The 14689-nt window shown below is 39.8% G+C and overlaps 1 protein-coding gene across 10 annotated transcripts in view; it reads left to right on the top strand.

Moving 5' to 3' along the window:
• The window catches only part of Dmtn (transmembrane and coiled-coil domain 2 protein Dmtn), a 303501-nt gene extending 289060 nt beyond the window's left edge, over positions 1-14441 (top strand). For 8 of the 10 annotated variants that reach the window (XM_083115574.1, XM_083115573.1, XM_083115578.1 and 5 more), the window contains 4 exons: positions 3889-4110; positions 5334-5515; positions 8131-8306; positions 12285-14441. In XM_083115574.1, coding sequence (XP_082971700.1) covers positions 3889-4110; positions 5334-5515; positions 8131-8257 — 531 coding nt within the window. In that variant the 3' untranslated portion in view covers positions 8258-8306; positions 12285-14441. The remainder of the gene's footprint in view (positions 1-3888; positions 4111-5333; positions 5516-8130; positions 8307-12284) is intronic. The other 2 variants (XM_083115582.1, XM_083115575.1) reach the window with 1 other exon arrangement.
• Positions 14442-14689: the final 248 nt, after the last annotated feature.

Here is a 14689-nt window from a genome sequence, read left to right as displayed (position 1 = left end):
GAAGAAGCTGCAAGAGGGAACATAGATTTAGATAGACGTGAAGCAGCAGAGTCAAGAGTGTTAAGGAGAAGTCAGAGGCAAAGAAAACCACCTGACAGATTGGATTTGAGTGATTATGGTTAAAAGAAGTAAAGACATAAAATCAAAATAGTTTGTTGAATGGAATTTTGTGATCAATTAAATATTGTTGAATTATGAGTGCTTATCATTGATAATCTATTCGACACCTTGAGTGCGATCTGCGTGTGTTCCAAATACACAACAAAGGTGTGGTTAGAAAACTTCACTGAATGGATTTTGTAAACACATACGTGTTCCGAGGTTTGCTCTTTGTTTACAAAACCGAACACTTCCGAGAGGTGGCATTGTAATCAAAGAGGATGGATATAATCAGTACAGAGAATTGTACATGCTTGTGACCAATTCCGAAATGAACCGGGGGTGTTTGAAAAGCAATAAGATCTCCAATGACTTCTCTTACTGTATTATTAGCATTTTACCAACTAGGATGACGTTTACAAACAATGAAGTCAGTGGCGGCTGGTAACCACATTCGCAATGATCTCAAATGGCTCGTTTGCAGACCCATGTTTACTGAGACTTTTTTGCTTCTATTATTGTGTACTTTCAACTGTGTCAGTTTGCGCCATTCCTTATTCATTTACATTCTAGGAGAAAACCCAAACTCATACATAAAAAAAGAGCTATCAATCAAATAACACTGAAAACTTGACCAAATCTTCTATTGCCAAGTTCAAACCTAATGTCCATCTTGCCTACATACAAGTTCCTTGTTGAACACTTTAATACTTGTAAAATATCAGCACTATGCCATGGAAACTTTAGTGAAAACACCCTGCTGTGTCTTGGCTCTGCGAGTTGCTCCATTGCAGAATGGTGTCCTTTAATCCACAAGGCTGCATACATTTTAGCAAGGAAATCTCTGATGGCTGGGCCAATAATGGACCGAATGATATTTCAATTGTGTTTGTTGCATCATTAAGAAATGCTATATTGTATGCTTTCAATTCAAGTTTCTTTGAGGCTGGCCCCCGTGGGGGAGTGATTTGCACATTGTGCTACGATGCCAGGGGTCCCGGGTTCGAATCTTTGCCTGGGCAAGTAAGTTTGTGAGTGTCCATTCATAAATTTCATCACACATCCCCATCTTCGTAATTTAATTGCACAAATAGTGAAGTAAAATAAAGCATATCAATCGATCAAACCATTTTTTTTTGTAGAGGATAAAACATGCATGGCAGAATTAAAAATAATTTTCTATCTTTCTTTTCTCTTTTTTGTTTCTGGGGGTGTAATCCCAGGCATCCCTCCTGTTAATTTGCACACTGGTCAAAAACCCAGATCGGCATGAACAGGAGTCTCCCATGAAAGACTCTGTATCTGACATGGGACGTTGGCTGGTTCAGAATGTACCTTGGCAGTGAAGGCACTCATCTGAAACAGGTGCCAGTCAGGAGACGCAGCAGACACTGTGATGGTCCAAAGAGAATTGTTATCAACCTGTGCCACAGTGGTACAGCACAGTGAGGTTGGAGGTCAGCAATGGAAAGCGAATGGCAATGTGTAAAAATAGAAGTAGTCAGGATAGATTAGGTGTATCTTGCATTCTAGCGCTTCCCTCTGCAGCAGTGGTTTTCAACCTTTTTCAGTCAAGAGACCTACGTACCTTGAAGGATATTACATTTCATGGGACCCATTAGCATGGGCACCGACAGAATTACTTGTAGGGGTGTGCACCCTGTTTATAATCATACTTTTGCTAACATCGAATGCTTTAAGAATCCCTCTTTTTATGCTTTCTTAAACAAATTACACATACTTCATTCTAGAAAAGTAAACCTCACCGAACTAATGCGACGATTGGGGCTGCCATTTCTGCATAAGCTGGTGTATGTTGGGTTCAATCGTGGTTAAGTTGTAAATCTATGTTTGTGTCAAGTATAGTTCTGTACTTGCTTTTCACTTGAATAAGAGATGAGAATATCTTTTCACACAAATATGAGGTGGAGCAATGGCATGAGCAACTTTAATGCCTCATCCAAATGACGGCAGCAAACATCAAACGACACCTTAAGTCGACATGCATGTGCTACACAGATAATTAAGAACTCATTGTTGCAACCGAAACTAAAATGACAGATATCTGAGTTATCAGAGATATTCTGGTAAAAAGCAAAGGTAAAGTGCAAATATCAGAAATGTAGAATGTAGACTACGTACAACATGGGTTTAATTTAAATTGTTAAAACACTATATCTTAGTAATTTAAATGTACGAGTAATAGGTTTTTAAGACACAGTAAATAAATTTTTGAGTCAACTTCACGACCCACCCAATGTCCCCTCGGAACCCAGCAGTGGGTCGTGCCCCATTGAGAAATGATGCTCTACGGTGTCTGCTGCATCTCTTGAATGGAACATGCTCGGATGAACACCTGCAACATGATGTGTGTGTGTGATCCTGGAACATGTTCGGATGAACACGTGCAACGTGATATTTGATCCTGGAACATGTTAGGATGAACACCTGCAACATGATTTGTGTCTGATCCAGCCAAAGTTCCATGGCAGACTTGCAGCTGCCTAAGCATAGGAAATTCCTGCACGCATGTGCCAGGGTTGCCTGCTGACATTGGGAGATACAAGGCACAACCCTGTAAAGGTATGTGACAAAAAACTGACTTCATTAAGAAGAAAGAACTATGGCATGCAGTGCATTGATGCATAGACTATTTCCAATACAAGTTTTCATAAACTTTCAAATAGGTGTTTTGAGTGTTTAAGTGAATCAAGTAATATGTGTAGCAAAATCCTTACATTAGATATTATCCAAGAATTTTGTGATTGATTGGTTTGATTTACTTTACTTCACTTTTCTGCCATTTTTAGCTAATCATGAAGAGAAGGATGAATGGTGATGATAAGATGAAATTCATAACAGACACATGTGCACAGCACACCACACAAGTCTCACATAAGATTATACTGGTTTTGAGTACCTAATGGTCTGCAAAATGCAGTCTAGGGTGTGGACGTGAGTTGACATTTTGTTGTCTTCCAAGATGAATGACTACTGCCATTTCTTGATATCATCATCCACTACATATGATTTGGTAAAACAGTTTGTTGATAGGAATTGTAGCTTTCCTGGCGACGTGATTCGAACAAGTGTTCTCGAGTTACCAGCCAGGTTAAATCTACATTAGCTTCCAATGTTTCGAGCGTATACATTGCTCTCATCATCAGGGAATGTTTGTTGATGTCAAAGAAAGTTCTAATGAAGATAATGTTTGAGCTCTTGAATAGTCTAAGTGGCACAAAAGTGAAGTAAAATAAATCAAGCAAACTGTGTAAGTGAAATATGAGAAGACGACTGTGGTAGCCATAGTCAAACCTTCATATTGTGCTTTCCACTATGTGTGATTTTTTAAACTGAAACGTTTCTGAAATGAAAACTGCCATATGCAAGAAAGTTAGGACAGCGACAGAATTCAACAAATGTAATTCAGACCATTTGAAATTTCCAGACTGCTGGAGATTTAAAAACCCCGAAGCCAGGACAGGAAATGTTACTCTATTCCATACCCCCGATTGCACAGTGGTAGCGTTGTCACCTTGTAATCAAAAGGTCCCAGGTTTGATACCTGGTGGAGGCACATAGTGGTTCGGATCCCACTTTAAACTGTAGGTCCAGTCCCGATTAGCCTTACTGTGCATGAAGTAAAATCAATCAATCATTAGTACTCGCATTTCAGGATCCCACACTATGTCTCATCCTGTGTGCACATAAACTTAACATAACGATGGTTCTGTTTTGGATATTTTGTATGCAAACTGTCCATCGTTGTCATTCTTCTTTTGTTTCCAGCAACAGCATCAACATGAAATCACATATCTGAACCAGTCCCTCCAGGAAGAAAGGTTTCGTTGCGAAAGGCTGGAAGAGCAGGTGAACGACCTCACGGAACTCCACCAGAACGAGGTGGAAAACTTGAAACAGGCAATTACCGATATGGAAGAGAAAGTGCAATATCAAAGTGAGGAAAGGCTACGGGACATTCATGAAATGCTGGAATGTTGTCAGACAAAGGTACTTCAGTTTTTTTGTTTGCTTTTTATTTTCAAATGCATGGGAGAGGTTCAACTTTTCTCCAGATATTTTGGCCTGTGTATACAACTGGTGATCACCACCGCGAGGAAACTGAGGAGCTATGAATGATTAGCATAATGTAGTGATGGAAACCTACGATAACAACTCTGGGTTCATTGTGCTGACCACACATCCTCCCATAACTGATAGATCCTGGCCCTCAAGGGCTGTTGTGCCATGGTTTGTGTTAGTATAATAAATATGCAAGCACATTACTAACTTTTTCCATGAGTCTTATTTGTTCCCATGTGGATAGTGGTAAGGACCGCTGGAATTATAGGACCATTACAAGTAAGTCTCACAGAAAATGTTAATAATTCGCTTATGTGAGTGAACATTTATTATCTACTGCTGTTCAAATAATTGCTATACATATTAAATGAAGTAAAAAGTTTTAAAAAAATTAAAAGTGCTGAAAAAGACAAGTACATGATAACGAAAGAGAAGATAGAAATATAAATTGCAAAATATGCATACAGGTTACATCATAGTTGCTAGGACGAAAATCTTGACTGCACATTATGTCATTGGCTGTAAGTACAAGATGTCAGTTTAGAATCTGAATGTTGGCAACAGTGACTGCGTGACTCGCGTATCTGGAGACCGTGCAAAACCGGAATGAGTGTTCGCTGAAGACAAGCGAGCATAGACTTGCAAGTCCTTCCAGGTACCCGTGGGCTTTCGGTTCTTGACAGGTCAAAACCCAGGTCTACAGTCCGCTCGCCAGCCAGGCGGGCCTAGTAAGCGAATCTGCCCGATCTGCAGCTCTCTGAACCACCACACGCATTGCACTCTTTCGCGTAACGACACCATTTTGGTTTCAGTGATACCAGCACTGACACCGCTAGTCTTACAAGTATGAACAATTGCGAAACTAAACTCGCAAATGTATACTTCTTTTGCAGTCAATTGTCAAAATCAAGCTTAAAAACTATCAGTCCCATTCTGGACACCCTGTATGTGAATAATTATGAGAATGAGAATATTTTGTACTAAACTGTAGGCTGTATATAGATATATTAGTTTGGTTATTTGTAATTTTACCAGTAAACTGATTCACTGTTATTTTGTATTCTTCAGTGCGTATTTCTTAATCATAGTCATGGTTCATGATATTGATTAAATTAATGCAACAGCACTCTTATTGTTTTTGTTAATTTCAGATTTCAAAAATGGAACATCAGCAACAACAACACCAACAGTACGTTACCCTGGAAGGCATTGAGAACTCCAACGCTCGTGCACTGGTGGTGAAGTTAATTAACGTTGTTCTCACCGTGCTCCAGGTGGTTTTGTTGCTGGTTGCCACAGCTGCCGGAATAATGACACCTTTCCTAAGAACGAGGTGAGATTTCCAATCTTCCCACGTACGCATATGTGTACTTCAGCCAAACCTATATCAGTTTAGCTTATACCATTACTTAATGCCATTACTTGTTTTTAATAGTTCTAAAATGTCTAGGAATATAAAATACCATTGTTGTACGAGGGGGGGGGGTACCCAAAAAAAACGGAATAGAGCTGCGCTGGGGGGAGCTTCCATAGTACGAATTTTTCCCGCTAGGCAAGCATCGAGCAACTCTTTGAGAGTTTAGTGCACCCAGTGGCTTTGCCGCGAAGGTTGTCTCTGGTCATGGTGATTTTTTCGTAAAAGTAATTTCGCTCGCACCTGGTTTTTTGTGATGGCCAATATAAGAGAACAGTATGCAGCTGTGAAATTTTGTTTCCTGCTCGGGAAATATGCCGCAGAAACTGTTGTGATGTTGAGCACAGCGTACAAGGACAGCCCTATGGAAAAACTCAAGTGTACGAATGGTTTTCTCGCTTCAAAAAAGATGACATGTTGATTGATGACAAACCTCGTTCTGGATGTCCGTCTACTTCCAGAACGGACGAAATTGTCGACAAAATTCGTGAACTTTTGCTCGAAGACCGACGACGGACCATTGAAGAGCTGGGGACGTTATCTGGACTATCTTGGAGCACCGTTCAGCAAATTTTAACAGAAGATATGGGAATGAGATGGTTCGGTGCAAAATTTGTGCCTCGGAATCTGAGTGACCAGCAAAAAGAGCCATCTCAGTGTGCAAGTTTTTGGCAAAAAAAAACAGCATGACTCTCTTGCCCCATGCCCCTTACTCACCTGACCTCGCTCCGTGCGACTTCCCCCCCCCCCAGATGAAGAGGGACATGAAGGGACAACAATTTGACGATGTAGAAGAGGTGAAGAAGAAAACTAGGAAGGAGCTGTCAGCCATCACAACCGACGAGTTTAAAAAATGTTTCCAAGAATGGAATCAAAGGTTGGACAAATGTATAAAGTTATTTTGTAAAAAAAAAAAAAAAAAAGACATGCCTTTTTTAAAAACATCCTGTTTTTTTTTGGTACGCTCTCATATATTCTTAAGTATGTATTTTACACATATTTTTAAACCCTAACTTATACTGTAACAGGTGTTTTGTATTTAAAATAAATACTAGAGCAGATCTAATGCTGGGTATCGGTATCAGCCAATACCAGCTATATTTGTATCAGAAAGTATCGGTTGGAATTCAGCTACCAATACCAGCCAATACTTTTCAGATGTATTGGTCTTCACAGGATCCGGAAAAATTCCACGTGACACTTCTGTGGAGTGTCCGGGGGGAGTGTGGGAACTGACCCTCGCCCTCCTCTGGTGAGATAGAGAGAGTGTGTAAGAGATGGAGAGAGAGAGAGAGAGAGAATATGACAAGGATGGAAATCGATGAAAGGAAACGTTCGAACTCTGTTTTTTTTTTTTTTTGTTGTTGTTTTTTTCAGACTTTTTTCCTCCCACGAAGGAGGATGAAAGAGAGAAAGGGGTGGGTTGAAGATGGTATGTCTATTTCCCTCTTTCTTCTCTCGTCTCCCCCCCCCCCCCAACTCTTCCTTCTGTCGGAGAAAGAAAATTCTCCCCACTTCCACTTCAGCCTTCTTCTTCATCCCTTCCTCTTCTCAACGAGAGAAAACACAAGGGAGACAGAAAATTCACTCCTTCCTTCTATGACAAGCTGCCTTTCAGACCACCAAGAAAAAGATGATATGCCCATCCACCTCAAGGCCGATTTGAAAATGAGAGAAAAGTAGAGGGAGAATAGCAAAATACAGATAGTGCAAGCTTCCTCTTTGCCCCTTGGAGAAGAGAGGCACCGAATGACGGGAGGCAGAGCAATTGTAGGGAGAGAGGGGGTAGAGAGGAAAGTTTCTTCACCTGCACATTCTTTTCTTTTTTTTTCTGTTTTTCTTTCTCCCATTTCTCAGAGAGGGAAGTATTCTCGTTTTTAAGCGATGGCCTCCCCTTCCCCGAGAACGAGTGATAATCTTCCACAATCCTGGCACAAAAAATGAATTATCCTAGAAAATATGCAAAATTCAAAGTTTTGTTTAATATTGCACGAGAAACTATATTTTGTGATTACATAATATCTATTTTCATATTCTGATGAACTTCTTGAAAATTCTAAAGCAAATTTCTTGGTAAATTGTTTCATAATTGGAGTTGATGAAGAATGCAGCTAGCTGCGAGTCAATTTGCGATCTGCAAGACAAAAGTATGGCTGGTTTCGAATGCACATTGTGGCCTGGCCTCTCAACCAATATTTATCAATACGTATTTTGAACAAATTTTAATTATTGCAATTTTCAAATATCTGTATCTGTGGGAATCTGTAAGAATGTCTGCATCGGTATCGCCTCAGCTCTATACTCTAAGAAATAGTGTTTTATGCATCTGCAATGTTGCTTTGATATTTGCATTCTAAAAATATAATGTAAATAAAGTAGTGTCTGGAATTTTTAGTGCTATAAACCACATAATAGGCAGGAGAAATGGCATTTTTTTTTTTAAAATATAGGGCATTAGAAAACAAATAGTTCTGTAAAAAAAAATAAGTTTTGGTATCATTAAGAATTGAAATCAAAATCTCTTGTCATTTCAGATTAAGAATATTGACAACGACCTTTTTCATAATTGGAATAGTGTTTGTTTTCAAACAGTGGCCTGAAGTGAAGGATGTTGGTAGTCATCTTATCAGACATTTAAAAGAGGCTCTTGCTGTCAAGTAATTTGACAGCCAGGAGACTTATGTGGAAGTCTTAGTGAATCTGATGAAATGTAAGTTATTGTTCCACTTATTAATGGTTTTAATGTGGAAGGGAATACTGCATGTGTTGGACTATTAGTATTTTGCACTGTGTGCAGTACCATAGCATCTCAGAATAGACATATTGACAGAAACTATTGGTGTGAATCATCACCACGTACAGGGTGTCCACAAATGATGAGTACAACTTCGTTCGGAGTGTAATAGAAATGAAATGGCAATAGGTAGGAAATAGTTTGTCATGAGGACATAGTTGGTAACTGTGGAAGTTTCTTTGTAGACTGGCAACATTGTGCTAGTTTAAGACTCTGGCTAGTAATGGCGCTAGTTGTATTGCTAACTGATAAGGTGTCTCCACGGTCTTTTGGTTTGCAGAGACAAAATCTCGGAACTCCAGTGCAGAGATCAAGGGTCCCGGGTTCGAATCCCGGTCAGGCTTGGTTGTTTGTGAATGTCCATTCATCAATTTCATCATTTCATCACTCATCCCCATCTTCGCAAATTAGCCAAGAGGCACAAAACGCAAAGTAAAATAAACTAAATCAAATCAAATCAAAATCAAAATCCAGTGCAGAGAAATTTCAAAAGGTACAAACAGACAGTTGCCGACGTGAAAGAGCATTGGTCAGTGCACTCTGCACTGGTCTCAGCAGGTCAAAGCTTAAATGTGTTAATATCATCCGTGCAACCAACAGAGCTCAGGTGGATCTCTACTGACCTAGTTTTATAAAATTTCCACAGTTGAAACATAATTTCTGGATTCTTTCTTTTACTTTTATTTATATCGCAATCCAATATTGTGGACACCCAGTATATTGAATTGTTAATTAGATATTCAATATATATAATGGACTCCCAACGTACCAAAATGGTTAGTGCTCTCACCCTTTCTGTGAGCGCTCCTGAATTCGATTTCTGGTGAGAGGTAAAAAAAAATGTTGCCCCAGCATTGTGAGGACAGTTGGGAAGCTACTTGAAAAGAAGCAGTGGCTCTGGTCTCCAAAGCGAGAAAATAGCAGCAAGGGGACTCAATGCGCTGACCGTGCATCAATCGGTGAAAAAGCTGTGGCTTTCTCTCACAGACTGTGGCTCTTACAGAACTGTGCAGAGTTTAGTGTTTTATACATAAAATATACGAGGGGGTGCTGATAAGTTCCTGGCTTTGGTCTTTTACCATTGTTTCCCATTCGTGATTCATATCTCATTTGAAAGTATCTAATATGAGTATGTTACGGTGCAAGAATAATATTCCTCCTGTAATAGCTTTTCTATTTTTCAGGTTTGAAGTAGTCATGGCGGAGGCACAAGTCAGTTTCACGACGACGGGGTGACCCCTTGTGACACATCATTCTATGGACTGATCCTTGGTCTCGGGATCTTAGATATGTAGCCACGTTTCATCCTGTCACTAATCTGCCCAAAATATCCTCTTCACCAGCACGAAACAGAGCCAAAATGGCCTCCTTTGACTTCACTCTCTGCCGTTTGTGATCACTGTTCAACCATTTCGGAACCAATTTGGCAGAAAGTTTCCTCATGTCCAGTACATCATGTATGCTGAATCCTACACATTTCCGGGAGATGTTCATTATCTCTGCAATCTTCTTGGCTGATATTTGCCGATCCACAAGAATCATGTCAAGCGCAGCATTACATGTTGCTGGATCCATCCCTGATGAAGAGCACCCACTGCGGACCTAGTCTTCGACACTGAAATGTCCAGTCGTGAATCGAGCTCTGCATGTTTTTATGGTGCTGTATGAAGGACACGTATCAACATCTCATCGTGAATGTCCTTCGCAGACTTTCCTTGGAGGAACAGAAACTTGATCACACCCCGAACCTCCGGCATCGTGAAACTGACTTGCGCCTCCGCCATGACTACTTCAAACCTGAATGCACCATAACATACTCATATTACACACTTTCAAATGAGATATGAATCGCGAATTGGAAACTATGTGAAGAGAGCAAAGCCAGAAACTTATCAGCACCCCCTCGTAATACAGTTCTGAAGTGTATTTTTGTGAAGGAAAAATAGCCACAAATCAATAGTCAAATTGAGGGTAAATCAAAGTCGCGCATTGATTTCTCAATGTTTCCCAGTGCATTGTGTTAATTTGTATACCACCAAAGTCTGCTTCTGTTTGTAGTGCTATGTAGTGTTCATATAAAAACTATGCAAATGTTAATTAGAATGTTTTTTTTACCTCGAATCACCCAAGTATCACTCCTGGAGCTGTCACTCTTATCATATGAATCAGTTTAGGTGGCACTTGTATTTGGGAGGTCAGAGGTTCATTCTGTCAGGGTTTTTCTAACCTGGCCACAGCTGTCTCATCAGTGGTCATTTGCTGCAGTGTGTCATGTTACTTTCCTCAGATAAACTTTTAACCTTTAAGAGCCTCTTACACTGTTTCTCTTACGTTTTTAATGTGTTGTGCAGGTTTCTTTACAACCTTGTGCATTTAACCATTCTCAAGGGGCTCTTTAAACCAATTTTTTAACTTTAAGGCAAGGATTTTAGGTAAGATTTTTCCTCATACTTTGAAGAGGTGCAAAATGGGCATATGCACCCAAAAATTTGTAGCTATGGTGTCTCACCTGTAAGGGTGTCTGACTACCGTGTGAGAGACCTGGGTTCAATCCCTGGTGGGGAAGAACGTGGATTTTTTCCACCTCTGGTGCCCACCCAGCATCGTACGAGGTGTGGCTAGAAAATAACTGGACTGTTGCTGCAAAATCTTTTATTGGTTATGTTGTACAATACGAACATCATCCCCTTCAAAGTACTCCCCTGCACTATCGATACACTGCTCGATAAGTCTTCCATTGCTGGTAGTAGTGCTGGAAATCATTTTCTGAAACCATGTTCATGACCTCTGTCGCGTTTCTTTTAAAGATTTTATGGTCGCAAATCTTGTTCCTTTGAGTGCTGATTTGATCTTTGGGAATAATAAAAGTTGCACGTAGCGAGATCTAGCGAGTAGGGTGGATGTTCTAACACTGGGATCTCATTCTTGGCCAAAAGCCTGATGAAGAATCCATGACATGCTTTTCCACAAATCAGGTTGCAGTGTTCTTACTCGCTCACGAAGGGTCGTCAGCGCCGTAATGTAATAATATTGGTTGACAGTTTTACCTTTTGGGTACCCAATTAACGTACACAATCCCATGGATGTCGATTCAATTCACCGACATTTGCAATGTTTGATTCTGTTATTGACGTGCAAGGCTGTCCAGGATGCAAGTCGTCCACGATAACTTCTCGTCCCTCTTTAAACCTTTGAAACCACTCATAACACTTGCAGACGTGATAAACACTCATCTCCAGACACTTCCTTAAACAAACCATAAGTTTCTGTGGCAGATTTTCAAAGTTTCATAAGAACTTCACATTGATACGCTGTTACACTTTCACAATTAACATTTTTCCAACGGAGCACAGTTGTACGGTTCACTTCGTCCACAAGCTAAAGCGGATCTGAATGCCGCGCACCCTGGGCATTCGCACAGTCGATAGGTAGGATATCACATTATGCACTCATGCACCCCCTTGACCTTGACGCGCTTGCAGTTTGTCGACAGAAACATCAATCCAGTTTTTTTCTAGGCACACCTCGTATAAAGTGGATACCTGGAGGAAACTCAGGGGGAAGGGAGATAAAGGCAGTCAGGGGCATGGTGCTGATAACTTCACCCCTAACTTTGCTCGCGATCAAGGAAGTAAGGGCCCTAACTCCACACCCCCTATATGCCTTCACGGCGTGGTGCAAGGCACAGGGGAGCACTTTACTTTTATTCATTCATTCATCCTCGAGTTAACTTTTCTCCTGCATCTTTGTTCCTTTCCTTCTATCGTCCATACTGCAGGTAACCTTGTAGTAAAAATAAGTGACTGTAATTAAAAACTCAACAAGCTTGTCTTTTCTTATTTTCACATGTTTCAGGTTTTGTTTATCAGGGATGTAACTTTTGTGTATTTGCAGGAAATGTTGTGCTGGCTATCTGCCTTTCCAAATGGGTGGATGGAAAATTGTCCCCGGCAGAGAAGTCCCATTTGCCTACGTACCGCTCTCCGATAACCAGCTGACCAAGGTATACGAGGGCAGGAACACTGTGTTTGTTTCCGTACTGTGGCGAAGTTTGATGGCAGCTTGGCTGTCTCCCCAACTTGTTTTTTCCTCAACCGGAAGCGCTTCTTAACAGAGTAACTGTGCTGAAGTTGTTAACGTTGTTACAGGAGTTTTAGCAGAGATCGTGTTTGGAAATGACATGTTAGTGAAAATGGAGATAATGACGTCTTGACATTTTTTTAATTCGTTAATGTTGATTTTACTGGAATCGAGGAAACTTTACATATTTGACACGAGACATGGAGTTCGTTGATTTGGTTTCATCTTGTTGAACATTCTATTCCTACTGCAACTATTTATTGTTGGGATGTGCGCGTGTTAGGCAGGGTAAATGGACAGTGTAACAAAACCGAACCATATTACACAATTAGGAATCCAATAATTGTACATTTTAAAATGGACAGAACATACAAAGACGTGTTTTGTATATCTGCACCTGTTGTGATCAAAGTGTTGTGCATAGCCTTGTATCTACAGTCCGTAGCGGAGTGCCGTATGGAGATTTTTTTGAGTGTGTTAGAGAGGTACAGTCTCAGGTTTCTAAGATGTTTGCTAGCAAAAAGAAAAAAAAAGTAGGTGCTTCCGTTCCCAAGCCGTCGCACATTTTCGTGTGATTTTCACAGTAGTGTTTGTGCGAGTGATGGCGAGAGAGTGTGTGGATACGTGTGGTGCATTCCATGTATGGCGATGTATAGATGATCTCACAGGTTCTTTTATAGCCAAAGGGAACTTGTGTTCGGTAGTCCTCTGATTAGATGGTTCATGAACTTAGGGGAACAGAAAAAAATAATTAGATTAAGATAATATATTTTTCACACATGAGGATTCACTAAACATTTGCAGTTTTTTTCTTCAGTAGAGAAGTTGTCAACTAGATGATGAATATTAAAAAAGAAAGTACATGATCAATGTTTCTCCTCTTTGATAGGATTTTTATGTTGTGTTTGTATTTGGATATTTTACACATAAAAACATTAAAATTATGCAGTGGTGAGAATTGTTTTGTGGGTGCATGTGTACTATTCCCAGTGTCATTCTAAAAGAAAGAAAAAAAGAGTGCAACATGTACTAATATTTTATTCTCATTTTTTCTTCAGTAATGCACTAAATACTCGAGCCATAAAACTTTCCACCCTACGTTCTTATTTACTTTTTCTGTACTGTATTTGCGAACACACTTGCGTACAGTAAAGTTGTTTGCAAAAGAAGGGACTGACTTGCTGGTGATGAAGTGATTTGATAAAAAGATGTGATTTTTTTTTAAGGTAAAGCAAAATATAGGGATTTGAGCCCTTCAAAATAAGAACTAAGGATTACTATAATTATTTTTATTACTGTAACTATTGTCAGTTGTGTGTGAATCTGGCAAGTGGATGTTTCATTTTTATACATATGCCCAGTTCTTAATTTTTGATCGCAGGATGTTATTTTTTAAAAACAAATGCATGGCATGAACTAAAAGCCACTTTTGACTTTTGCGGCTTCTCAAGATCAACCTTGTAATATTCTTGTAAGTTTACTGTCTCTGAGCAGAATGTAGTAGCGGTTCTGCAACTACATCCCATAGAGAGACAGCAAACTTACAAGGCTATTACAAGGTTGATACAGAGATGACATTTCCTAGTCCAAGAAGGCCTCTGTTTGTTTATTCCTTCCTTGAACCTATCCAGTTGCTTTGGTCTTCGTTAATGTATGTGAAATATATATCCAGGTCCTTCTTGAATAAGGGATATTTGAGGAATATTTATAATGAAACCACACTTTTTTTGTGATTACTGTATTTTCTTAATGTTTCCATCTGTCCTTGGAGAGAAATGTGTAATTTTGCCGTTCATGTTCTTTGTTCAATAGTGGTTAAAAAATTCATTATCTGAACCATGTGTGTTGCCAGTCCTAAGGATTTGACAGTTTATAACAACAAAGATTTTACAAAAGAAGAAAGCAAAGCTTGGTGAACCAATTTTTACATGCAAATGCAAATAAAAACATTCCCCTATAATTTGTGGTTTTGTTTTTATTTTAGTATATTTGTGCCTATCTAGAATTAAGGCTAGTGTTTTGTAGGTAACGTCGAAGTGGTAAGTTAAACTCTACATAGATTTTTCAGTGAAAAATGCAGGCCTTACCAGGACTCGAACCTGGGTCACCTGTTTTACCTGTTCTCTGCAGCAGTAGCGAAAAATCAGTTGAAGTCAGGCTGGCTCGGTAGCTCAATGGTTGAGCAATGGCATGGTTTGCCAGAGACCAGAGTTTGAGTT

The sequence above is a fragment of the Lepisma saccharinum genome, chromosome 30 (genome assembly GCF_977018435.1).
Source record: "Lepisma saccharinum chromosome 30, izLepSacc3.1, whole genome shotgun sequence".
Taxonomy (NCBI): Eukaryota; Metazoa; Arthropoda; class Insecta; order Zygentoma; family Lepismatidae; genus Lepisma; species Lepisma saccharinum.
Note: the sequence above shows the minus strand (reverse complement) of the source record. Positions and strands in the feature narration are given on the sequence as shown.